Source organism: Oncorhynchus mykiss, chromosome 5 (assembly GCF_057628025.1).
Source record: "Oncorhynchus mykiss isolate SJ-2025 chromosome 5, ASM5762802v1, whole genome shotgun sequence".
Classification (NCBI taxonomy): Eukaryota; Metazoa; Chordata; class Actinopteri; order Salmoniformes; family Salmonidae; genus Oncorhynchus; species Oncorhynchus mykiss.
This window is the reverse complement of record NC_143026.1, coordinates 76,580,029-76,606,452: the sequence shown is the minus strand read 5'-3', so window position 1 is coordinate 76,606,452 and position 26,424 is coordinate 76,580,029. Positions and strand designations below refer to the sequence as shown.

The following is a 26,424-nucleotide window of genomic DNA, read 5'->3' as shown; positions in this document are numbered from 1 at the left end:
TATCTATTTTATAGTCTTATTTTCTATCTTTATTAAGGGTGCCAATAATTTCAGACGTGACTACAATACATTATATTGCCATAGTCAAATATGGGTAGGAAGTATTTCCTTAATGTATATGAGGGAAGGGTCAATGCCGCGTTGGTTCTACTTTTGGCCATACTTTTGGCAATTTTTGTATTTAATTCCATTGTCCTCCAAGTGTTGCTGAATCTCCTCTGTACTTAATTTACTATTAGAAACAAGACCCCCCCCCCCCCCCCCCCCCCAACAAAATAACAAAAAACAAAAAAAATAATTAAGTTTCTTCAAGCAATAAATTCAGTCACTTGGAAAAAAAGTCACTGCCCAACTGTCACACAACTGAAAATAACTACCCAGTTGTCATAAACGCCACATTCAACTGAGATAAATGTCAAATTGCACTCACATCTTATAATATAAAGTGATTTCCACTTCCAAATGTATGTTTTATCTCAAATGGACCACCCCACATAGGTAACAACTGATGACAGTTAGATTGAATATGTAACCCTAATGTACAGCAGTCAAGTTCTGAAACTTTGGCAGCAACTTGTTTTTCATAACAGAGTCAAATGATAATGAAGAACAGGAGATTATTTAATCCTTATCAGGACATGACAAGACTTCTTGTTTCTCAAGAATCTGATAAAAAGAGGAAGAATGTGATCTATATAAACCCAGTGATGTGTCTAGATAGAGGTATTGCTCCTGAATCACACTCTGAAACCTCTCTTCAGTTCATCACCTGATTTTGAATCCAACCAGGTGAGTAGTCTTCTTCTAATTGTCCAATTCATCCAGATGTGTTATCTTTATTAATCCTCTCTGTCCCATTTTCCTTCTCTATGCATATCTGCTTTTTACACTTGAATACTTGATTACAGTGGTTTAAAAGTGTCAGTTCACAGATCACAACAATCACATTTTTGTTAGTGTACTGTTCATCAAATAATTATGTTTCTCACAGCTGCAGCAATGGGAAATACAGGTACCCACATTGCCAATGCAACAGACGACAACATTAAGATTTTCTGCAAAAAGTCCAAGTTGGAACTCCAAGACACCACTGTTGACATTGGTGGAGAAATCAGTATAGGGCTCAAGGACGTCCATGCCAAAGCTACAACAGCATCAACGTTGAACTTCGCTCGCAGTAAAGACGTTTCCATCCAATTCATCCCAGCGAGAGACTACATCGACTGCCCTGCCTTCGAGGTCATGTTTGTCACTGGAAAAACAGACAATGGATATCTCTTCGAAAACTACAAGGCGGTTAATTTAATTGAACAGCCTAGATCCTTCATCATCACCGCTAACAAAGCCATCAAGTATGCCAAGTCAGGAGAGATCTGGGTGGATGACCAGGGAAAAGATCACAAGCCTAAAACAACATTTGACGTTTTTACTCAAAGTAAACCAATAACAGAAGATAAGGCAGTACAGATGTCTGAAAAATAATCCATTCTGCAATCCAAGCCAGAGATTTTCTCCAAAACCTAAATTTTTAAACATTTGTAAAATGTATTTTTCAGTTACATGTGTAATTTGGGAAAATACACTATCAAGATGATCTTGCATTCTTGATAGTGTCTGTGATATTGTCACCACTTGAAATTCTAGCTAATAAAAACATTTATGATAAATGTGTGTAAATGTGTTACTCTTAATAATGTATGTCCAACAGGAAATACAGTGCATTCGGGAATGTATTTAGACCCCTTGACTTTTTCCACGTTGTGTTACATTGCAGCCTTATTCCCCTCATCAATCTACACACAATACCCCATAATGACAAAGCAAAAAAAGGTTTTGACCCAGATGCAGACACAGGAGGCAGATGGTTCAGTTCTCAGATAATTTATTATAACACGGGGGCAGGCAAAGGACAGGCACGGGTTTGTAACCAGGTCCGACAGGTACAGGACGGAAGACAGCTCAGGGTCAGGGCAGGCAGAAAGATCAGAACCAAAATGAAACAAGACGAAATGGCAACAGACAAACAGAAATCAGGAGACAAAGGGCTGTAAGACAGAAGTTTAATCCTAGACATGTGAAAGTTGGGATGTATACTGAGGGTGCGGGGCAACAGAAGACGAGCAGCAGAGGGGCTAAGAATCTTAGAGATTTGGAAAAGGCAGATAAAATGGGGGGAAAGTTCATGGGAATCCACCCGGAGTATACTGGACAGCCATAGCCTCTGCCCGAGACGATAGCGGAGTGCAGGGGTCCGGTGGCGGTCCGCCTGTCGCAGATACCTGGTGGTGGTCTTGAGAAGAGGGGTGGTGTTGCTATCTGATGGAGGGAGACCAGTAACGAAGTCCAGGGATATATAAAGACCAGGGGCATTGAGGAACAGGTGGCAGACGGAGCTTGCTGCAGTCTTATTCTGAGCACACACAGTGCTGACGGCGACGAACACGGAGACATCAGGAACTATGGTGGGCCACCAAAAACGTCATTAGAGGCCAGGGTCCGACAGGAGCCAGGATGGCAGGCAAGTCTGGAGGAACGAGCCCATTCCAGGACCGGGGAACAGGGCAGAGTCCAGGACAAACATCCGGTTAGCCGCCCCCCCACCCAGGGAATGCTGCGCCTCACGGACCTGGTTCTCTATACCCCAGATGAGCGCAGCCACTAGACAAGAGGTAGGGAGGGTGGTCTCTGGGTCCAACGGTGTAGCAGCGGGGCTATAGAGGCGTGAGAGCGCATCCGGCTTCACATTCTTGGACCCCGGACGGTAGGAGATGGAACAGTTGAACTGAGTGAATAGTGTCGTGGAAATAGTTCTTAAAAATATATCTTAAACACTGGAGTTTGTGAGTTCAGAATAGGCTTTATTTCAAAAGTAACAAGCCAAGCTGTTCCGCGGGCAACTGCCGGTCCCAGACTCTGAGATGTCTTTATATACAGTGCCTTGCGAAAGTATTCGGCCCCCTTGAACCTTGCGACCTTTTGCCACATTTCAGGCTTCAAACATAAAGATATAAAACTGTATTTTTTTGTGAAGAATCAACAACAAGTGGGACACAATCATGAAGTGGAACGACATTTATTGGATATTTCAAACTTTTTTAACAAATCAAAAACTGAAAAATTGGGCATGCAAAATTATTCAGCCCCTTTACTTTCAGTGCAGCAAACTCTCTCCAGAAGTTCAGTGAGGATCTCTGAATGATCCAATGTTGACCTAAATGACTAATGATGATCTGTCTTACGTGGAGGACAAGTTCTTGAACTGAACGGGAAAAAACAAGGATGTCGTCAAGGTAGACAAACACGAACCTGTTCAACATGTCATGGAGCATGTTGTTGACTAGGGCCTAGACAACTGCGGGAGCATTGATCAGTCTGAATGGCATAACAAGGCACTCATAGTGCCTGCTAGCCATGCTTTAAAAGCTGTCTTCCATTCGTCTCCTTCCTGTCCCTGAACCAGATGGTAGGTGTTCCGAAGGTCCAACTTTGAGAAGTATTTGCCCCCTGGAGAGGCACGAAAGCCGAGGAGGTGAATGCTGCAGACATTTTTTGGTACCCTTCCCCAGATCTGTGCCTCGACACAATCCTCATGGCTTGGTTTTTGCTTTGACATTCACTGTCAACTGTGGGACCTTATACAGACAGGTGTCTGACTTTACAAATCATGTCCAATCAATTGAATTTACCACAGGTGGTGTAAAAACCTGCTTTTTCCTTGTCATTTTGGGTTATTTTGTGTAGATTGATGAGGATTTTTTGTATTTAATAAATTTTCGAATAAGGCTGTAACATAACAAAATGTGAAAAAAGTGAAGGGGTCTGAATACTTTCCGAATGCACTGTACAGTCACATCTGGAATTATTGCCTCCCTTGACAAAGATGAGCAAAAAATACTGAGCTGTAGGCCTTTTGTATGCAAGGGGAGGGGAATCATATTATTTTATAGTAAAATCGTTGCTTAGATAGATTTATTTAACACGTTTTTTTTTTAAATCCCCAAAAGAAAGGTGTCAAAATTGTTGGCACCCCTAATGATTCTTATAATTAAAATTAATAAAATGTACTATACATGTCACGTGTGCTCCCTTTCTGGCCTCTACGTTACCAGGCTGCTCCTTATGGCCCCAGCGTAGTGCTCTGGGCGGCAGGGTAGCCTAGTGGTTAGAGGGTTGGACTAGTAACCGGAAGGTTGCAAGTTCAACCCCCCGAGCTGACAAGGTACAAATCTGTCGTTCTGCCCTTGAACAGGCAGTTAACCCACAGTTCCTAGGCCTCTTGCACTTAGCCATCCCGGATCCGGGATCGTGAATACAGCCTCAAGCTCATTACCATAACGCAACGTTAACTTGCTTCCTGACTCTGAGTACATCGTTATACTGCATTAACATTCTACTTTTTAAAATTAATCTTAGTTTAAGGAACTATATTGTGGCCTTTCATGGCTTCCTGTTTCACCATGGGGAAAGGCAAAGAACTCAAATGAAGAGACAAATGCCAATTACACACTGGCAACAATTAAAACCCGAACACCACTTGCCTGGTAGAGGACCCAAGTGTATAGATCAGTATTTGTATTAACTATTTTATACAGTATTTTGTTGCTTATCTTTATCAAGGGTGCCAATCATTCTGGATGTGTCTGTACAGTACATTGCCATATTTAATTATGGGTTGGAACCTTCCCAGCAAGTCAGTTCATCAAATTTCTGTCCTGCTAGAGCTGCCCAGGTAAACTATAACTACTGTTATTGTGAAGTGGAAACGTCTTGGAGGAGCAACAGCTCATCCGCAAAGTGGTAGGCCACACAGGCTCAGAACGGGACTGCTGAAGCGAGTAAAAATCTTCCGTCCTCAGTTGCAACACTGACTACCGAGTTCCTGCCTCTGGAAGCAACGTCAGCAAAATAATTGTTAGTCGGGAGCTTCATGAATTGGGTTTCCATGGCCAAGCAGCCCCACACAAGCCTAAGATCGCCAAGCGTCAGCTGGAGCTGACATTGGACAAAATGTGTTCTCTGGAGTGATGAATCACACTTCACCATCTAGCAGTCCGACAGACAAATCTGGGTTTGGCAGATTACAGGAGAACACTACCTGCCCCAATGCATAGTGGCAACTGTAAAGTTTGGTGGAGGACAAATAGTCTGTGGCTGTGAAATTCTAGACGATTCTGTGCTTCCAACATTGTGGCAATAGTTTGCGGCAGGCCCTTTCCTGTTTAAGCATGTCAATGCCCTGTGCACAAAGCGAGGTCCATACAGAAATGGTTTGTCGAGATTGTAGTAGAAGAACTTGACTGGCCTGCAGAGCCCTGACCTCAAAGCAATCGAACACCTTTGGGATGAATTGGAACGCCAACTGCAAGCCAGGCCTAATCGGCCAACATCAGTGCCCAACCTCACTAATACTCGTGGCTGAATGGAAGCAAGTCCCTGCAGCAATGTTCCAACATCTCGTGGAAAGCAATCCCAGAAGAATGGAGGCTGTTATAGCAGCAAAGGTGGGAACCAACTCCATATTAATGACCATGATTTTGGAATTAGATGTTCGACAAGCAGGTGTCCACATACCTTTGGTCATGTAGTGTATACTGTATATGAAATAGAAAACAGATGTTTATACACATGAATCACTTTATTAAGGGAATGATTAGAGAAATGTGTTGTAGGGCTGATTTTACATGGCAAATATTTCATTAGACATGACACAGCCAAGCAGTGATCCTTCACAATGCCCATCTTAGAGAGCTCTGGCAGGGTTTGGAATGGTACAGTACAGGTGGCTCCTTACAGGCTACAGGCCTGCAGCTTCTTGTCAGCCTGCTTCAGAGACACCCAGGTGTTGAGCATGGAGGCCCGCAGTTTGGACCACACCAGGTGGTCACTGAGCCCAAAGATCTGAGCTGCAAACTGGGCTGCAGCGTCAGGGGAGAAGACTGTGGAGCAGCCAAGACCTTTGGGAGAGAGGAGCAGTCAGGGTTAGGGTAAACACAGATTAATTTCAAGGAGAATAACCATACATTACTGTACACAAACAGCAAGACAGACCACATGGAGGGATGTACTCACCGCTGGGCATGCGAAGAGATGACCAGATGTCCTGTGCCCCCCAGTCAGGGGTGATAGGAGGGCAATTGATGACTGGGTAGGCTGTGTTTCCTGACATCACTGGACCAAGGCCATTGCTTCTGCCCGCCACAGCCACAAACACAGTTGGTTCTCCGTCTCCTGGGAAAATACTGCACATTAGCCCACCCATACAGAAGAGTAAAATGTATAATGTTTTATATTAGATAGGCATTATTTTAGCCAGTATACTGCACAGTTACTCCACATACCGAGCCATTATTCAAAATGTATGTACCACATAATCTTCCACTTTCAATAAACATAAGCAGGCAACGGCTTGTACAATACTTGAACAATCTATGTAGAGAGGGGTAGCTATGTTCTTGTTTTTTTGTCCACCCACACCAAACGCGATCAGGACACGCAGGTTGGAATATCAAAACCAACTCAGAACCAATTATATTCATTTAGGGACAGATCAAAAGGCATTAAACATTTAGGGCAATTTAGCTAGCTTGCTGTTGCTAACTAATTTGCCCTATTTAGCTAGCTAGCTAATTTGTCCTGAAATGCACAAGGTTCTCTACTCTGACAATTAGTCCACAGATAAAATGGTCAACCGAATTAATTTCTCGTCATCTCCCCTCCTTACTTCAGGCTTCTTTTTCTTCTTTGGACTTTATATGGCGATTGGCAACCAACTTTAATAAGGTACATTATCACAACCGACCTCCGTTCATCTTTCAATCACCCACGTGCGTTGATACTCCTAAATTCCAACGAGGAGATGGGAGGCAGGACTTGGAGCACATTGAGCGTCACAAATAGAACTAACTTCTATTTTAGCACCTGGCAATGCAGATGCTCGTTGGCGCGGGCGAGCAGTGTGTGTGCAATGATCGAATATCATGTATGTGTACATTTATTTTGCAACGCTCGCACATGCAACACAAGCGGCATGGTCAGCATGTTAGGGGTTGCCAGTAAGGTTAGGGCTATAAGGCTGAGCTTAGCCCACCTTCGTATTCAGCTTTGATGCGAAGAGTCTCGTCTGGTCCTTTGTGTGCAGAGGTGACTCGGAGGACACAGTGGATTCCGTAGGAGCCACAGGCCTTCCTGATCTTCTCACAGTGAGCTAGGTCAGAGGTGGAGCCCATCAGAACCACCACTCTGCCACAGGCCTTGGGCTCCAGCAGAAGCTAGGGACACACAGACACCCCGTCAGTCTCTACTGAATGCCAGACCTAAACTATTTCACTATGGGCTGTACATGTGTCATGTGACAGATTCAAACAAACTGGGTTAAATTGACAGACGTTGTGAGGGAGTATGCAAATCTGAGATTACTCGGGTTGATCAAAGACTGGTCACAAAAAGGTTGAGCTATTTTAAATGCTGGGATTCACGTGAGAATCGCATAATGTATAGGTTATAACACTGGAATGGACCTCAATTAACAAACAAGTTCATGTTAAACTACCTGGGCCCAGATTCACAAATTTCTTAACTGCCATTCTTTCCTTAACAATAGATTTAAGTTACTATTCTTCAAAAAGGTTCTTAAGTATTTACATTTCGCCTTAGAAATTAGATTATTGAAAATAAAGTTATTGGAAATGTTGTTAATTCCAAGATAGCTAAACCCTTGTCTTAAACTCAGGGCAGTGAGATAAAAAGCTCATGAAAGCAATTGTTTAATTCACAAACTTAATCTGAAAGTTTCAGTATTGATCATTTTAAACCCAAGAACATGTTTTAGAACAGTAATCTCAGTAAGAAATAAGATAACATGATTGCCATTGCTAGCTAAAATAGTTGCATAGCAACACACATCTTAAAGACGTTTAAGAAGTTTGTATGAAAATCATTAATCCTTAAAATATTGAGGAATTGCACTTACGAAGTTCTTATTTTTTCTTCTTAAGAATCTTTAAGTTTCTGCATAAGAAGTGCTTTGTAAATCTGGGCCCTGATCCTCTATCATTACAGTATGTTGATTCAAAACAAAGTAGTGGCTGTCGTCCTGATAAGAGATACAGCTAGTCAGCTCCTGTTATTTTAGGCTAAAGGGCACCGGACTAGTGGGATACACAAAGCTAGGCTACCTTCACTCTTTCAGAGACCCACTCAAAGTTTTTCTTCACCATCTGCATGGCCTCAGGAGTCACCTCCTTCAGGTCCCGGTACACCTGCAGAGAAGAAGACACAGGTTTATACTACAGTTAACATGGTGCAACTCAAAATCTGAGGTGGATAAATTATGGCAACATTAGCATTTTTCCATAAAGGGAAGGCAGGATAGCAGCATTGGACAGAGCTATGCAGCAGACCATCTCACCTGTTTGTCTTTCTGCTGACTCCGATCTCCCGCAGGCCACAGCCTCCAGGAATCATTGTCAATCACATCAGCAAGCACAATTTCTTTGGTGCGCACATTCACACCAAACTCAATCTGTCAAACAGTCAGAGAAATGCATGTTAATTAACGGGAAGACATTCAATTCAAAACTTCCAGAACTAACTAAGAGCAAAACAATGGTCCACTTCATTACCTCCCCTGACCATCTGAGGGTGGTGCTGAGCCACATACCTTCATATCCACCAGTGTGCAGTTCTGGGTGGCCCAGGCCCTCTCCAGAACCTCAAAGATGGCAACAGTGCTGCGGTTCATGATGTCCACCTCACAGCGGCCGATGTTGAGCCCAGCCAGAGAGAACTTAGTCTCCAGCAGCTGCTCCTCCGACCACTGAGGGTCATTGTTGGCATCATCCTAAGACAAACAAATAGTAACCAAGATTTCAGATAACGATGTAAACTGTAGAACACGGAAATATTTGTATGAAGATTGATGATGGATGAAGCACCTAACTTGCAATGTTTTCACTTGAGCGGAAAATGAATGTGTGCAAATTAAGCAGGAAGATTGGATTATCAGAGAGACTTTCTCTGCTGGGCATGATTGGACAGATACAAATACACACAAACACCTTGAAGAACATCTCCATTTTCAGAGGGGAGAACCTGTAGCCCTCCTTGACGCCTGGGTTCCTCTTCAGGAAGGATCCAGTAGCCACCCGCCGGCAGACCCACTCAATGGGGATCATCTCACAGTGGGCTGCCACGAACGCAGTCTCCGACTGCTGCCTTACAAAGGCTGTCTTAATGCCTGAGGTATAAAAAGAACACGAGGACTTATTCAGCCATTGGTGATTAAACAGCACCACTACTACAGCTGTGAAGGAAGCCAATTATCAGTCATTCAGGGAAGCCATTGTCTTAGATGAAGGGGAGGAAAGGGGGCTGGGGTGGGTCACGTTCTGTTTGATTAACAGAAGCATGTTCCGAGTCACAAGGAATTCATTTCCACGGTTTAGCTTACATCATGAGGGACACACTGGATGCAATTACCCCCATTTCTTTTAAAATTGTTGTGATATGGAGAGTCATTTCTGAACAGAGAGTGTTTAATAATGGACTACTGTGATCTCAAGGTCAAAATACAGGAATGCAACATGACCTGGATACCCAGGACAGCCCCCACTGTGGTCAGTTACAGACAGAAAACTCACTAATCATAGCTGTTTGTTCGCATTCTAGCTTGCATTCTAGCCTGTGGACAAATGCACTCATGAACGTTGGCACAGCCAGCCAGACACACACACACACACACACACACACACACACACATACATACATACATATTCTCACATTACCATAAAGCTTTAAAATTGATTACAGAATATTATGAATATATGGAGGAGGGCACATCTAAACTAGTTATCACACTCACCGACACATAACCAAACTAATCCGTAACATTAACAAACTACAATCATGAATGATAATTGAAAACACTGTAGCCAGAAGACTCACCCGCTTCCTGCAGTAGCTTGAAAACACAGCTCGTGGTTCTGTTTGCTATCGCGGCCTTACCCTCCATCTGGTCCTTCCTCACCGCATTCCCGGCCGTGATTTGGTCCTTGGACTGGACCAGAACATGGCCTGGCTCATCCACGAGCTCGAATATCTGCTTGGTCTTTCCCTCATTTAGTTTCTGTCCAAGTTTCAGCACTTTAACAGAAAGAAAAAAAAACATCAGTACGAAATCGACGCTGCAACACTTATTTACGGAAACGCGGGTTTTACAGTGGGAATCCAATTATATTGTCACTCCGACTTGATGCTGTTTGCAACTGAAGAAAAATATGTTGTACAAGTTTTATTTTACACGAAACCATACCTGATGCAGGTGCCATGTTGGTAGATAATCTGAAACCCTGAAAAATAAAGCAAGTAAAAAGTTACATTAAATCAACAGTGTGGGAAATGTACACCAAAAATATCTTACTTTCAATCTATAATTCTCGCCACTTTACCTGCAACTCGTGGATTCGGCGCAGAAAGATAAATGTGCTGCAGGAGTCACGACTGATTTTCTGAATCCAGAAAAGCCAATTACAATTTAGTATTGATTCAGGAATAACCAATTATAGTAATGTAGGCCTCACCACGTGGGGAAAACTTTTTTTCTTCCGCTGCTCACCCCAACATATCAGATCATCCCAAACACGGACCTAGTTGTAAAATAGGTGTCTTTGATTTTTTAATTTTTTTTTTACTTACTATCTGTTGAATACTTTCAAATAATTCTAATAACTTTATCACCAAAAAACATAGGGTGAATGACTACATATCGGTTCTCAGTCAAAGTCCTAATCGATATGAGTTTGTATTACTTTCGCAATTTGACACGGAGTCAGGGACGTCAATGAAGTTCCCCATTTTGTATCCCTGTAGGTTGAGCCCGTTCGTTAAGCCGTAGCTCTGTTGTCAACACGTGGCCAGTGTTTGAAGCGTGGAGATAGATACACGCTGTGTGAAGTAGACAAGCACCGGAGGCCCAGGAACTTAAGAATGAGCGAGTTCGAAGAATCTGGCATCGGAGAAGAGTGCGGCGTTTTCGGCTGTGTTGCCGCAGGAGAATGGCCAACACAACTAGAAGTTGCCCAAGTGTTAACTTTGGGACTTGTCGCGCTACAACATAGGTGAGTTTATGTTTTCTAGGTAGCAAATTTAAATAGCATCGTTAACTTTTTTATAGCCATCCGCTAATCACAAATTCCCACTATCTTGCCCATAATTGATTAGCTACACTGCTATAATGGTTACAACTTTCATCACTTAAAAAATGCATTGTAGTTCGCAATGTCTCAAAACAACGTGGTGTGACGTCAACGTTCCACATTGCTTTTCAACTTGTTTATTTATTTAACTAGGCAAGTCAGTTAAGAACAAATTCTTATTTTCAATGACGGCCTGGGAACAGTGTGTTAACTGTCTGTCTGTTCAGGGGCAGAACGACAGATTTGTACCTTGTCAGCTCGGGGGTTTGAACTTGCAACCTTCCGGTTACTAGTCCAACGCTCAAACCACTAGGCTTCCCTGCCGCCCCAACTTTGTACATTGTGTTACGTTGTTTCCCGTTAAAGTATGGCGATCTCTGGACTTCTTTGGATTCCAGACTGCTACATTTCTCCAATGCAGACTCCACTCAATATCTTTCTTAAGGGTATTGTGTGCCACAACTTTCAGACACATTTACTCATATTATATACAACAGTCAACTGGTTACAATGATAACATCATTTGTAACATTCGGACGTGATTAGGCCTACCTGTTTTTGTCGGACAGAGGCTGCCATTGAGTAGACTGAGTTGATCTCTGTAATGGGAATGTTTTGTTCCTCCTCCAATTTGCACTGGAAATCAATACTCTCAGCACAGCTGCTCCCAGTATCATTTTTCTTCACAATTCTACAGGTATCTAAAGAAAACAAGGATTCAAAAGGGCTAATACATGAGAGATTGAGTTGAGGGGTTAAATGTCTTCATCATTGATTCATCAATCACTTTTGTGTAGAAGTCTGATTCTTGACCTTGGTCCTCTCAAGTTGATTGTGCTGATGTGTTCTGAGAAAACATTTCAAAATGTATACTAAAGAATGTGCAGATTGCAATCTTATTGTTCTGCGTTTTGAGCACATGGATACACTGAATTCAAATTGCAGTTTTGTAAAGAAGGCTAGTGTTTTTGCACATTCTCAGCAGTTTTGACTCCTCTCACCAGCCCACTCTCCCATGATTAGATCAGGACTCTTATTGGTAAGTCACAGGACTGACTCACAGTCACACGTCCATCATTATTCTGTTACTGAGCCTTTGGTCACACGTCCATCATTATTCTGTTACTGAGCCTTTGGTCGCGAGTGGATTTAAAAATGAGATGAGACATAATTGTGGAAGGAGGAGGTACAATTTCAAACCTTGAATCAATGCTTTCCTTTTCAGTCCTCTTTTTGCAGTCAGATCCTGTCTTTTATCGGTATCAGAATTGTCTGGAAGGAACACAGAGGCATGCAACATCACTAATGCACAATTTCATAACTTATTTTCCCCAACCAGGTTCTACTGGCTCAAACTACCAGCATTGTGGCTGATGGGGTTTATTTTTTTATGTTATAGTTTAGCTTGTTATAGGCAACAAAAGATGTGGGATATGTCTGAAGATGTAATGGCTTGCATTGGAGTGTCTGCTATTTTTTTTTTATTGGTCACCACTAAACTACAGCTATGAAGGAAGCCAATTATCAGTCAATCAGGGAAGCCATTGTCTTAGATGAAAGGGGGCTGGGGTGGGTCACGTTCTGTTTGATTAACAGAAGCATGTTCCGAGTCACAAGGAATTAATTTCCACGGTTTAGCTTACATCATGAGGGACACATTGGATGCAGTTACCCCCATTTCTTTTTAAATTGTTGTGATATGGAGAGTCATTTCTGAACAGGGAGTGTTTAATAATGGACTACTGTGATCTCAAGGTCAAAATACAGGAATGCAACATGACCTGGATACCCAGGACAGCCCCCACTGTGGTCAGTTACAGACAGACCACTAACTAATCATAGCTGTTCGTTTGCATTCTAGCCTGTGGACAAATGCATTTAGTGGTGACTTTTATATAATCACCACTAAATGATTTGGAGTGACCTTAGGTTGCTCTACAAAGGAGTCACTTTCTTACCTGTGTGTGTTTGTTTGTCCTCATTCTTTGGGATAACCTCATAGCTTTGAGCTGTGTAAGAGTTAACTGGACAAGTCATGGCATCTGTGTCATCCTCATACCCCATCATGGCCCCAGCCAAAATGGCGCCAGCCTCTGCTTGTTCCTCATATCCCATAGCAGGTCCACTATCCGACCTGGTCAAAATGGCATCCACCTCATCATAGAACCTCATGAGACGGCGTGGGTCTGTGCTGTCAGCCCTGCCCCTCTGTAGGGAGCGATACAGGTACTTGAGGTTCTTGTATTTGGTGTGACACTGCTTCCAGTCGCGCTCCACCCCCTGCTGCAGTAGCCGGCAGGAGATCTGCACAAAGATATCCCTCTTCCTGGTGGAGTTCTCCAGCTGCCTGCACACACCCTCCTCCGACCACACCTGGATCAGAGCATGCACCTCCTGGTCACTCCAGTTCCGGCCTGTGTCAGACACCGTTACCACGTGGAACTGCTCGGAGCTAGATTGATTCAATGGTGATAGATGGACTCCTAGGATGGGAGACAGAATGTAGAATAGAGTGAGCATAAGCAATTATGCCAAGCCCATGTACTGCACAGCATTTCAGAAGGCTTTTCTGCAATAGGTTATTTGATTATACATACCTGATTCCCTTTGGTTTTGGTCTGTGTCTAGCTCATAATCGTCACTGTTGTCATCTGAAAGATGCATTGTTCTATAAATGTTAAAAGTAGGTCTAAGCAATGTATTCATTCAGTATCTCATCACCAGCTATAAACTTGTAGTATTATTTTTTTTGTTAAAATCTCACCATCGTCTATCTCAATGACCAGGTCTCCTTCAGGTTCTTTAGACTGAGTCTTGCCTTCCAGAGGGCCCAGCCTCCCAGCTCCCTGGTCCCCTTCAGGTCCTCCCTGCATATCCTGGCCCCCTTCAAATCCCTTGTCCAGCACTACGGCCTCTACCTCATCAAAGAACTTCATGTACCTTCCTGGGCCACTTCCACTGCTGCCTGCAGTGTCCTGGGCACTCTTGGCTGTCTTGTACTCATACTTGAGGTTCTTGTATTTAGTGCGGCATTGTTTCCAGTTGCGCACCACTCCGAAGCCCCTCTGCATGCAGCGGGCCATCTCCTGGAAGATGGCCTTGTTGCGTAGCGTTCCTTTGAGGCGTTGGCGGACGTGGCGGTCAGACCAGACACAAAGCAGAGCTCGCACCTCCTCATCTGTCCAATGGCGGCCCCCCTCAGGGCCCACGTATTGGGCATAAGGGAGAGCCTCGTGAAGAATCTGACACAGGCCTCCTAAACAAACACATGCATTTTTAAAGGAATGTCAATCAGGGGGTCCATTTTTTTATATTGTCTGTTACTGATACTCTGGTTTATTTAGATTCAGTGTAACCCTTTTTCTTGGCTAATGGTATGTGACTCCAGTTATGTCTGAGTCAACATTTCTGTCATGAAGCGGCCTCTTTATCTAAATTAGGGATACCTCAAAGATTATGCTAATTAGACTGCTTTTGTGTATACTAAACATCTTCCGATTTTATTCTATTGTAAATTAGTCTATAAAAGTCCAGTGTGTCAGCATTATACTATTTTTTTCTCAGCCAGTACACTGTTCCAGTTACCTTCCTGTATTATGACTGAGGAAGAGTGAGCCTCTTTCTCACTGGTAAGATCCTCCTTTTCCTCCCAGTCACTTTGGTTCATTTGGGTGTCCATCATGGCTGCTTTCCCCTGGCTGTAGTTAGTGGATGTGCTTGGCTGTTCAGCCTTCCTGCCCTGAAGTCCCAGCCTCCTGCACTGGGCCTGGCACTCCCTCCAGCCACGCAGCACGCTCAGCCTTTTCAGCTGCTCTGAGATGCATTCAAATGTGGCTCTACTGCATACACCTGAATTCTGAGCTGCTCCCAGCTCCCCCCACACTGACAGAAGAGCCAGCACCTCCGTTTCCCTCCACTGCCCTGCTGCACCTGTCTCCTCCAACTCTAGAATCTCCTCCTCTTCACCTCCTCTTTGTCTCCCTGCTCCTTTCTCCATGTTTGAGCTGACCTGGAAATGCTTCTTTCTCTCCCAGCCCCCCTTCCTCTGGTGCCTGGTTCCCAAGGCAACCAGGCGGTTAAGCCGAGAGGAACGGCCTACCAAATCAAAGCAGCCTCACTACTGGCTTAAGCTGTGTGGTGTGGGGGAGGAACTGATGGACTGTAATCCGAGAAGCAGCTTGGCAAATTGGCTGAGGCTGCAGTGCAAGGCCACTCCATATAAGGCAACTCCACTGCAGATACACATACCCCATCATTTTTCCTCTGTTCTAAAACACTTCTCCTTTACCAAACCGGTTAAGTCTGCCCTAAGACAGTATACATACAGAAAAGCTAGCCTCAAACATGTTGCATTAAGCAAATTGTCTTAAGACTAGAACCTAAATGTTATTCAAGCAATTGATTTGTCTTTGTTTATTTAGGGGTCAGGAAAGTGCTGGAATCGTCACAAGTAATGGAGTCAACCCACCAACGTACAACACCCTCAAGGTAAAAATGTGTGACATACAGAACCATTCAGTACGAAAACATGAAAGAGAAACATGGCTATAATCACTCATTCCAGATAATGATGATAACTCAACATCCTTTCAGTGTCCTCAAACTAAGCACAATACCACCACTTTTCCCCCAAAACACATTAACATGTCAACTAAAGTCTCAGACAGGGAGGGAACCTGCTGTACAGAAATAAGACAACAGTTATGTCATCACGTTAAAGCTTTACTAAGCACATTTTGGCTACAATTTGTATTTATTTTTATGAATGCACAAGCTTTTAGTTCAGTATGTGTGTCCAAGATGTCTGCATGTGTTATTGTTCTGATTTGGTATGTCGCTTCCCTTCACAGGGGATGGGGTTAGTGAACAATGCCTTTCCACCTGAGGACCTTCTGAAGCTGCGCTATGGTAACCTGGGCATCGGGCACACACGCTACTCCACCACGGGCATCTCTGAGCTGCAGAACTGCCAGCCCTTTGTAGTGGACACACTGCACGGCAAGATAGCTGTGGCACACAACGGGGAGCTGGTCAATGCAGCCGCACTGCGTAAAAAGGTGGGCCATGCTGTCATATGACTGTGTGTGCATTTGTTTATATTGTAGTTGATTATTGTGTATTTGTGTATAAGCATACATAACTGTGTGTGTATGGCAGGTGATGCGTCACGGCGTGGGTCTCTCCACCAGCTCAGACAGTGAGCTCATCACCCAGCTGCTGGCTCTGACTCCGCCCATGGAGGAGCTGGATGCCCCTGACTGGGTGGCCAGGTCCATACTATGGCCTTCTAATCCATTCCAATAATACCCCATTTCTTTTATGCCCTGTAAAGATCATCATCTTGATTGATTGTTATTCTTTCTATTGCAGGATAAAGAACCTGATGCATGAGACCCCTACATCCTACTCACTGCTGGTGATGTACACAGATGTGATCTATGCTATCCGTGACCCGTACGGAAACAGACCGCTCAGCATCGGACGCCTCGTCCCCATTTCTAAACTCCACACTGCAGGTGTTTTTGGTGCTTCCTTAGCGCTGCATGGTATTTGTGTGTCTTTGTCGTGTGTATTTTTGATGTAACTCATCTACGAGCAGAGTTACTAATCTATGTACAGTTAGTCAAATATATTGGCACACCAAATTATGATTCAGGCATTTTTTTGACTAAAGTGAAAATTCTAAATTGTTTTTTTTGGTCCTGTGCAATTTGTAAATCAAAAAAATACTTGTGTGAACACAAAGTTTTAAAAAATATATAAATAAGTCATATTGTTTTAGAAGAAATAGTGAGTCGTGCAAGTGTGCCAATATATTTGACCGCAGCTATATACAGCTCTGGAAAAAAGAGACCACTGCAAAATTCAGTTTCTCTGCTTTTATTATTTATAGGTATGTGTTTGGGTAAAATTAACATTTTTGTTTTATTCTATAAACTACTGACAACATTTCTCCCAAATAAAAATATTGTAATTTAGAGCTTTAATTTTCAGAAAATAACAACTGGTCAAAATAACCAAAAAGATGCAGTGTTGTCAGACCTCGAATAATGCAAAGAAAATAAGTTCATATTCATTTTTAAACAACACAATACGAATGTTTTAACTTAGGAAGAGTTCACAAATCAATATTTGGTGGAATAACCCTGATTTTAAACAAAATAAATGTGCCCCCTTTTTCTCCCCAATTTTTGTGGTATCCAACTCCAGCACGGACTCGGGAGAGGCGAAAGTCGAGAGCCATGCGTCCTCCGAAACACAACCCAAGCCGCACTGCTTCTTAACACAGCGCGCTTCCAACCCGGAAGCCAGCCGCACCAATGTGTCGGAGGAAACACCGCACACGTGGTCAGCGTGCACTGCGCCCGGCCCGCCACAGGAGTCGTTAGTGCGCCATGAGACAAGGATATCCCTGCCAGCCAAACCCTCCATAACCCGGACGATGCTAGGCCAATTGTGCGTCGCCCTTGGGCCTCCCCGTCGCGGCTGGCTGCGACAGAGCCTGGATTCGAACCCAGCCACCCGGGAGACCCCATAACCCTGATTTTCAATCACAGCTTTCATGTGTCTTGGCATGCCCTCCACCAGTCTTTCACATTGATCAAATCACATTTATTTATATAGCCCTTCATACATCAGCTGATATCTCAAAGTGCTGTACAGAAACCCAGCCTAAAACCCCATTGATGTTGGGTGACTTTATGCCACACCCGGCGCAAAAATTCAAGCAGCTCGGCTTTGATGGCTTGTGACCATCCATCTTCCTCTTGATCACATTCCAGAGGTTTTCAATGGGGTTCAGGTCTGGAGATTGGGCTGGCCATGACAGGGTCTTGATCTGGTGGTCCTCCATCCACACCTTGATTGACCTGGCTGTGTGGCTTGGAGCATTGTCCTGCTGGAAGCATTTTCCTGCTGGGAAAACCGATGTTAATTGAAATGCATTCCAGGTGACTACCTCATGAAGCTGGTTGATAGAATGCCAATAATGTGCAACGCTGCCATCAAGGCAAAGGGTGGCTACTTTGAAGAATCTCATGTGAAATGTTTTTATTTGTTTTAACATTTTTTTTTTGGTTACTACATGATTCCATATGTGTTATTAAAAATAGTTTAAAGAAAAAACCCTTGAATGGGTAGGTGTGTCCAAACTTTTGACTGGTACTGTATATAAAATTGAGAGGATGGATGATTGACAAGGCCATATTGTGTCCTCTGTCAGGTGCTGGCGAGAGAGACACAGAGGGTTGGGTGGTGTCATCAGAGTCCTGCAGCTTCCAGTCAATCGGTGCCAAGTGAGCTCTCATCACCAGTGACCAACCTCTTATTGCCATGGCAACATGTGGTCCTGTGGCTCACAAGCTTCTCTCTCTCTGTCTGTTCCTTAGGTACTACAGAGAGGTGATGCCTGGAGAGATAGTCCAGATCTCCAAACACGGTGTGAAGTCCCTAAGCATTGTCCCTCGCCCCGAGGGAGACCTCCCTGCCTTTTGCATCTTTGAATATGTTTACTTTGCCAGACCAGACTCCATATTTGAAGGTAGGCATAGATAGTAGTTGTCCTGGCTAATAACACAAAAACGTTTTAAGTTGTAGTACTGAGTCAGTGAGAGTAGTAAATAGTTTGGCTGGGAGGTTACAGCACATTACTTGCTTTTTAGCTGATGCCAGACTAGCTATAGTTTCCTCAGTGTTTCCACCTGGTGTTGCAGGTCAGATGGTGTACACAGTCAGGCAGCGCTGTGGACGGCAGCTAGCCATTGAGGCCCCTACAGAGGCAGACGTGGTCAGCACTGTGCCTGAGTCTGCTACTCCTGCTGCACTGGGATACGCAGAGCAGGTGAGTCGTGGCACCTATTGAATGTTGATAGCAATAGGGTGCATATTCTGACTCGTGCATATTCATACAATATTCTAGGCTTCAGTTTGTACTCTTCTGTTCCATCTCTGCAGTCGGGACTGCCGTACGTAGAGGTTCTGTGTAAGAATCGCTACGTTGGGAGGACATTTATTCAACCAAACACACGGCTCAGGCAGTTGGGGGTGGCCAAGAAGTTTGGTGCGCTGACAGACAACTTTGCAGGCAAGCGGGTGGTGCTTGTTGATGATTCCATCGTCAGGGGCAACACCATCGCCCCCATAATCAAGTTGTTGAAGGAAGCAGGAGCCACAGAAGTGAGTGGCCCAGAGTTGATCATTATCAGTCCTGCTCTTAATATAAATTATACTGCATGTTAGTCTCTCTCTCCTGTTTATAATGGTTGATTACTCAAGTTTCAGTTAAGTTTTATTAGTCTTATGTATGTGATACGCATGGTATACATGTCCAATGAAATTCTTACTTGCAGGTTCCTTCTCGACAATGAAAGACGACATCTGGTCTCACATTGTCTGTCTGTAATGACCACTCATTTTGGTTGCTGACCTCCCCTCCCATAGGTCCACATCCGCGTTGCCTCCCCACCCATCAGGTTCCCCTGCTACATGGGCATCAACATCCCCACAAAAGAGGAGCTCATTGCTAACAGGCCAGAGTTTAAGGACATTGCTGGCTACATTGGTGAGATCCGGAATACTTATTATTCGACGTGTGTGTGTGGTCCAGATCTTAAAACGATGTTGTTCTGTAATTCTGTAATGTAGGTGCCACCAGCGTGCAGTATCTGTCAGTGGAGGGCCTGGTGTCAGCTGTGCAGGGGGGAATCCCCTCCCTCCAGAAGGATGAGCGGATCAGCACCAACACCAAGGCCAGCAGGAGAGTGGGCCACTGCACCGCCTGCCTCACAGGCAAATACCCTGTGGAACTGGAGTGGTGACCGCTGACCCCAACCTCAAACCACAACCACTATCTTGACCACACTACTGCTGTTATTGTACTTAACCTAATGTCTAAAGTGTGAACCTTAACCATACTCTAACCAAGGAAGTGCCTCTTGGAGCCTACTTGGTCACAGTATGGGTGCCTGAGGCACAGCCTCACCTTGACAAGTAAACACAGAATTGCTGTAGCTACTACATTTTTCTTGAAAGCTGTTATGGTTTGAGTGGTGCCTGGCCTGCTTTGGTCTGAAACCGTTGGGCCTTGATGCCTCCACTCTGGCAACACAATAACCTTATGCACGTCAATGTATTACATTTCAACCCAGCCTTTTCATTCCACATAATATTCCATTGTTATTAAAAGCTAGCATTCTGACCCCTTTCTCTCATTGGAGAGCTTAGTTACAAGTGGCCTTATCAGCTGTAAGACGCACAACTTCAAACCAAAAACGTTATGTGAAAACAACTTGCTTCCATTTAATTTAGCCTTAAACCTCTACTAAATTGACCTGCAAATGTATTTTGCTTATATCCTGTATACAAAGTGGTTGAATCCTGTTTCCCTACTTTCAGACTAATCACTGTCCCTCCTGTAAAGTGCATACTACACTGAACAAATATAAATGCAACAATTTCAAATATTTTACTGAGTTAGAGTTCATAAGGAAATCTTCAATTGGAATAAAATCATTAGGCCCAAATCTATGGATTTCACATGACTGGGAATACAGATATGCATCTGTTGGTCACAGATACCTATCCTTTGCATAGAGTTGATCAGGCTGTTGATTGAGGCCTGGCGAATGTTGTCCCACTCATCAATGACTGCAAAGTTGATGGGTATTGACAGGAACACGCCGTCGTACACATCGACCCAGAGCATCCCAAACATGCTCAATGGGTGACTTGTCTGGTGAGTATGCAGGCCATGGAATAATGTATAGGCCATTTTCAGCTTCCAGGAATTGTGTACAGATCCTTGCGACATGGGACTGTGCATTATCATGCTGAAACAAGTTGTTGGCAGCGGATGAATGGCACAACGGGCCTCGATCTCGTTCAAATTGTAATCGATAAAATGAAATCATGTTTGTTTTCTGTAGCTTATGCCTACCCATACCACAACCCCGACCATGGGGAACTTAGTTCACAACGTTGACATCCGCAAACCGTTTGCCCACACCATACACTGCCATCGGCCCGGTACAATTGAAACCAGGATTAATCTGTGAAGAGCACACTTCTCCAGCATACCAGTGGCCATTGAAAGTGAGGATTTTCCCACGGAAGCCAGTTACGATGCCGAACTGCACTCACTTCAAGACCCTGGTGAGGACGGGCTTGCAGATGAGCTTCCCCGAAATGGTTTCTGACAGTTTGTGAGGACGTTTTTTAGTTGTGCAAACCCAGTTGCATCAGCTGTCCTGGTGGCTCATCTCCAACCATCCTGCAGGTGAAGAAGCCGGATGTGGAGGACTTGGGCTGGCATGGTTACACGTGGTCTGCAGTTGGATGTACTGCCAAAATCTCTAAACCGCGGGAGGCAGCTTACGGTAGAGAAATTAACATTCAATTTCTGGGATCTTTTATTTCACCTCATAAAACATGGGAACAACACTTTAAATGTTGCATTTATATTTTTGTTCCATGTAGATTGAAAGACTGAACATTTAATTTGTTAATTGTGCTTTCATTTTCCCCATCATGATAAACAATTCATGAATATGTAAGAAAACAAAAGCAATTAATATAAAATACTTTTGAAAACCTTGTATTTTTTTTATTACAATTTAAGTCATTCAGTATTTATTATGCACTCAGTTATGAAACACCCATGGCAGTTATAACATCTATAGGAAATTCAATATACACTGCTCAAAAAAATAAAGGGAACACTTAAACAACGCAATGTAACTCCAAGTCAATCACACTTCTGTGAAATCAAACTGTCCACTTAGGAAGCAACACTGATAAACAATACATTTCACATGCTGTTGTGCAAATGGAATAGACAACAGGTGGAAATTATAGGCAATTAGCAAGACACCCCCAATAAAGGAGTGGTTCTGCAGGTGATAACCACAGACGACTTCAGTTCCTATGCTTCCTGGCTGATGTTTTGGTCACTTTTGAATGCTGGCGGTGCTTTCACTCTAGTGGTAGCATGAGGCGGAGTCTACAACCTACACAAGTGGCTCAGGTAGTGCAGCTCATCCAGGATGGCACATCAATGCGAGCTGTGGCAAGAAGGTTTGCTGTGTCTGTCAGCGTAGTGTCCAGAGCATGGAGTCGCTACCAGGAGACAGGCCAGTACATCAGGAGACGTGGAGGCCGTAGGAGGGCAACAACCCAGCAGCAGGACCGCTACCTCCGCCTTTGTGCAAGGAGGAGCACTGCCAGAGCCCTGCATAATGACCTCCAGTAGGCCACAAATGTGCATGTGTCTGCTGAAACGGTCAGAAACAGACTCCATGAGGGCCCGACGTCCACAGGTGGGGGTTGTGCTTACAGCCCAACACCGTGCAGGACGTTTGGCATTTGAGAACACCAAGATTGGCAAAGATTGGCAAAGATTGGCAAATTCGCCACTGGCGCCCTGTGCTCTTCACAGATGAAAGCAGGTTCACACTGAGCACGTGACAGACTTTACAGAGTCTGGAGACGCCGTGGAGAACGTTCTGCTGCCTGCAACATCCTCCAGCATGACCAGTTTGGCGGTGGGTCAGTCATGGTGTGGGGTGGCATTTCTTTGGGGGGGCCTTTGTGCTCGCCAGAGGTAGCCTGACTGCCATTAGGTACCGAGATGAGATCCTCAGACCCCTTGTGAGACCATATGCTGGTGTGGTTGGCCCTGGGTTCCTCCTAATGCAAGACAATGCTAGACCTCATGTGGCTGGAGTGTGTCAGCAGTTCCTGCAAGAGGTAGGCATTGATGCTATGGACTGGCCCGCCCGTTCCCCAGACCTGAATCCAATTGAGCACATCATGTCTCGCTCCATCCACCAACGTCACGTTGCACCACAGACTGTCCAGGAGTTGGTGGATGCTTTAGTCCAGGTCTGGGAGGAGATCCCTCAGGAGACCATCCGCCACCTCATCAGGAGCATGCCCAGGCGTTGTAGGGAGGTCATACAGGCACGTGGAGGCCACACACAGTACTGAGCCTCATTTTGACCTGTTTTAAGGACATTACATCAAAGTTGGATCAGCCTGTAGTGTGGTTTTCCACTTTAATTTTGAGTGTGACTCCAAATCCAGACCTCCGTGGGTTAATAAATTTGATTTCCATTGATAATTGTGTGATTTTGTTGTCAACACATTCAACTATGTAAAGAAAAAAGTATTTAATAAGAATATTTCATTCATTCAGATCTAGGATGTGTTATTTTAGTGTTCCCTTTATTTTTTGGAGCAGTGTATATACAGTACCAAACGTTTGGACACTACTCATTCCAGGGTTTTTATTTTTACTATTTTCTACATTTGGAGAATAGTAGTGAAGACATCCAAACTATGAAATAACACATATGGAATCATGTATTAACAAAAAGTGTGAAATAAAAATATTTTATATCAAATTAAATATATTCTTTCCTTAGTTATTTTAAGCCAGTCAGTGTTGAGAAGGATGGTATACAGAAAATAGCCCTATTTGGGCTCGAGCTGTTTTGCAAGGAGGAATGGGAAAAAATGTCAGTCTCTCGATGTGCAAAACTGATAGAGACATACCCCAAGCGACTTACAGCTGTAATCGCAGCAAAAGGTGGCGCTACAAAGTATTAACTTAAGGGGGCTGAATAATTTTGCACGCCCAATTTTTCAGTTTTTGATTTGTTAAAAAAGTTTGAAATATCCAATAAATGTCGTTCCACTTCATGATTGTGTCCCACTTGTTGTTGATTCTTCACAAAAAAAATACAGTTTTATATCTTTATGTTTGAAGCCTGAAATGTGGCAAAAGGTCGCAAAGTTCAAGGGGGCCGAATACTTTCGCAAGGCACTGTATGTCGGCGCCGCCAGGCCTCTCCTACCTGGCTGACCATGCTGGGATACTGGTCCAGTAGAGTGCTACGTTGACTGCTCAGAGAGCGCTCCAGCTCCTCTGGCGCACCCCACAGGCTACTCCTAGTCCCATTCAGTTTGGAATTATCCACCACTGATGGAGGCAATATAAAGACAATTTATTAAATGAGAAATGTGTAAATGAACATAAAAAATGTTGTTGTAATTGTATTTTATGTGTTTACTTTGACATGCTCAATATATACACTACCGCTCAAAAGTTTGGGTTCACTTAGAAATGTCCTTGTTTTTGAAAGAAAATCAATTTTTTTGTCCTTTAAAATAACATCAACTTGATCAGGAATACAGTGTAGACATTGTTAATGTTGTAAATGAGTATTGTAGCTGGAAACGGCTAATTTTTTATGGATTATCTACATAGGCGTACAGAGGCCCATTATCAGCAACCATCACTCCTGTGTCCCAATGGCACATTGTGTTAGCTAATCCAAGTTTATCGTTTTAAAAAGGCTAATTGATCATAAGAAAACCCTTTTGCAATTATGTTAGCACAGCTGAAAACTGTTGTCCTGATTTAAGAAACAATAAAACTTGCCATCTTTAGACTAATTGAGTATCTGGAGCATCAGCATTTGTGGGTTCGATTACAGGTTCAAAATGACCAGAAACAAAGAAAGTTATTTGTTTCTGGTCATTTAGAACCTCTGTACACCTATGTAGACATTCCATTAAAAATGAGCCATTTCCAGCTACAATAGTAATTTACAACATTAACAAGGTCTACACTTTATTTCTGATCAATTTGATGTTATTTTAAAGGACAACATTTTTGCTTTTCTTTCAAAAACATGGACATTTTTAAGTGGCCCCAAACTTTTGAACGGTAGTGTCCATAAGTCACTAGGGTTAATGTTCAAATAATTTACTTACAGTGGCTGTTCTCTGCAGCCTGCTGCATAACATAATCATTACTGTTGACAGGGCCAGCACCCTCATCTACACAATCATCGTTGGGATCATCCTGGTGGTATGAGATGTACTTCTCATGTTTTTTAACAGATGGACATAAACTACAATTGGGTAGGTTACTTTCTAAATGTAATCCGCTAAAGTTACCTGTCCAAAATTGTAATCAGTAATGACATTTTTGGATTACAAACTCAGTAACAAGCCGATTACATTCAGTTACTTTTAGATTACAATCCCTTTAGAGGCATTAGAAGAAGACAAAAATATGTGTTTCTAATTGAATGACATCTATCGCAGGATAAATCAATGTTAAAGTTTACATAGCTGGCCATATATGGATGCTCAATTTTACTTCATGGGTTGGTTATGTAGGCTTCTTCAATCTAACCAATCGCTTTCTACAACAATAAATTATATGTTTATATTAATATATTATTTATAAATCCAAAAATGGATGTAGCAACTACAGATTGCCCCTTTAAGTCTATAAAAAGTGTGCGAGTTTGAGCGTGTGTCCATCTGGCTAGCACGGTTAACGATAATTATTTAGGTAACTATCAGCACATTTTCCACATACCTTTTGAACTATTCGCTCCAAAGTGTTACTGTAAATCTTGGCATTGCTCTTAAGCTTATTTTTGACCACGTCATCCATGTCGTCAGACAACGTTTTATCAATTAAACATTACAATTCAAGCACTTTATTCCCCTCATTCGTTTGGTTCTCTTCGGGCCCAAAGCCGACGGACGTCTTACATTAGTCTCGAAAACCCGACGTTGGCAACAAGGATCGGGTTTTCGAGATTAACGGACGTCGACTGCGACGTGAAAAATGTTCACATTTGCCACAATAAAATACTAAATTATGATTGGATATTTCACGATGTGACGCAATATTTTCTACACGCTGTCATCTTCATGCGACAGCACGTACTGTAATGAAGCAGGCAGGGAGCAAGTCTCAACCCTCGACCTTCTAGCCCGAAGTCCAGCGCGCTAACGACTTTGCCCCAAGAGCATGCTCAAGCGGAATAGTCGATATACGCGCTTATAAACCCAGGGTCGTTACACTACTCCCTCCTTTCAAACAGCGCGACCTCGCGCTAGCTTGCGATTCTACGTCTTTTAGGAACGCCCCGAAATACTTTGAAGTACTACTTAAGTTGTTTTTTGGGGTATCTGTACTTTACTATTTATATTTTTGACTACTTTTACTTTTACTTCACTACATTCCTAAATAAAATGACATACTCTTTACTCCATACATTTTCCCTGACACCCAAAAGTACTTGTTAAATTTGAATACTTAGCAAGACAGAAAATGTTCAAATGTATATACCTATCAAGAGAACATCCATGGTCATCCCCACTGTCTCTGATCTGGCGGACTCACTAAACACAAATGCTTTATTTGTAAATT

General features: G+C 43.3%; 2 protein-coding genes and 2 long non-coding RNA genes across 10 annotated transcripts; 2 read left to right on the top strand and 2 right to left on the bottom strand.

The window, feature by feature from the left end:
* Nucleotides 1-708: 708 nt before the first annotated feature.
* On the top strand, nucleotides 709-1,667 carry LOC110524566 (uncharacterized). The gene is made up of 2 exons (XR_002473612.3): nucleotides 709-789; nucleotides 992-1,667. It is a non-coding gene; the product is annotated as an uncharacterized LOC110524566 (long non-coding RNA).
* Nucleotides 1,668-5,616: 3,949 nt separating this feature from the next.
* LOC110524564 (multifunctional protein ADE2) lies at nucleotides 5,617-15,333 on the bottom strand. Of its 7 annotated transcripts, XM_021604354.3 has the most exons (16): nucleotides 14,778-15,328; nucleotides 13,957-14,448; nucleotides 13,790-13,843; nucleotides 13,151-13,675; nucleotides 12,393-12,464; nucleotides 11,745-11,893; nucleotides 10,446-10,505; nucleotides 10,310-10,346; nucleotides 9,943-10,140; nucleotides 9,057-9,235; nucleotides 8,660-8,839; nucleotides 8,408-8,521; nucleotides 8,175-8,258; nucleotides 7,088-7,268; nucleotides 6,070-6,228; nucleotides 5,617-5,954 (listed from the first exon to the last, which is right to left on the bottom strand). In XM_021604354.3, exons 1-16 carry the CDS (start codon nucleotides 15,187-15,189, stop codon nucleotides 5,788-5,790), a joined length of 3,063 nt encoding a protein of 1,020 aa, XP_021460029.3. In that variant the 5' UTR covers nucleotides 15,190-15,328; the 3' UTR covers nucleotides 5,617-5,787. The 7 variants fall into 7 exon arrangements, with proteins under 7 accessions (XP_021460029.3, XP_090092144.1, XP_090092145.1 ...); XM_090236018.1 differs by lacking the exon at nucleotides 10,446-10,505 and having other exon boundaries at nucleotides 14,778-15,333; XM_090236019.1 differs by lacking the exons at nucleotides 12,393-12,464; nucleotides 13,151-13,675; nucleotides 13,790-13,843; nucleotides 13,957-14,448; nucleotides 14,778-15,328 and adding an exon at nucleotides 12,006-12,153.
* LOC110524565 (amidophosphoribosyltransferase) lies at nucleotides 10,812-21,779 on the top strand. The gene is made up of 11 exons (XM_021604358.3): nucleotides 10,812-11,114; nucleotides 15,614-15,680; nucleotides 16,043-16,249; nucleotides 16,350-16,462; nucleotides 16,563-16,708; nucleotides 18,415-18,487; nucleotides 18,581-18,732; nucleotides 18,905-19,032; nucleotides 19,146-19,367; nucleotides 19,632-19,752; nucleotides 19,836-21,779. The coding sequence occupies exons 1-11, from the start codon at nucleotides 10,984-10,986 to the stop codon at nucleotides 20,006-20,008; spliced, it is 1,533 nt and encodes a 510-aa protein (XP_021460033.1). The 5' UTR covers nucleotides 10,812-10,983; the 3' UTR covers nucleotides 20,009-21,779.
* Nucleotides 21,779-25,786, bottom strand: LOC149983582 (uncharacterized). The gene is made up of 2 exons (XR_016496319.1): nucleotides 25,582-25,786; nucleotides 21,779-24,168 (listed from the first exon to the last, which is right to left on the bottom strand). It is a non-coding gene; the product is annotated as an uncharacterized LOC149983582 (long non-coding RNA).
* Between the last annotated feature and the right edge of the window lie 638 nt (nucleotides 25,787-26,424).

Coding starts and splice junctions, on each gene's coding strand:
- LOC110524565 (XM_021604358.3), top strand. CDS start 10,984: ATGAGCGAGTTCGAAGAATCTGGCATCGGAGAAGAGTGCGGCGTTTTC. Junction 16,250..16,349: donor CAGCCGCACTGCGTAAAAAG/GTGGGCCATGCT, acceptor TGTGTATGGCAG/GTGATGCGTCACGGCGTGGG. Junction 19,033..19,145: donor CACTGGGATACGCAGAGCAG/GTGAGTCGTGGC, acceptor CCATCTCTGCAG/TCGGGACTGCCGTACGTAGA.
- LOC110524564 (XM_021604354.3), bottom strand. CDS start 15,189: ATGGAGAAAGGAGCAGGGAGACAAAGAGGAGGTGAAGAGGAGGAGATT. Junction 12,465..13,150: donor GGACAAACAAACACACACAG/GTAAGAAAGTGA, acceptor TGTTCCTTCCAG/ACAATTCTGATACCGATAAA. Junction 9,236..9,942: donor CAAGCTACTGCAGGAAGCGG/GTGAGTCTTCTG, acceptor TTTATACCTCAG/GCATTAAGACAGCCTTTGTA.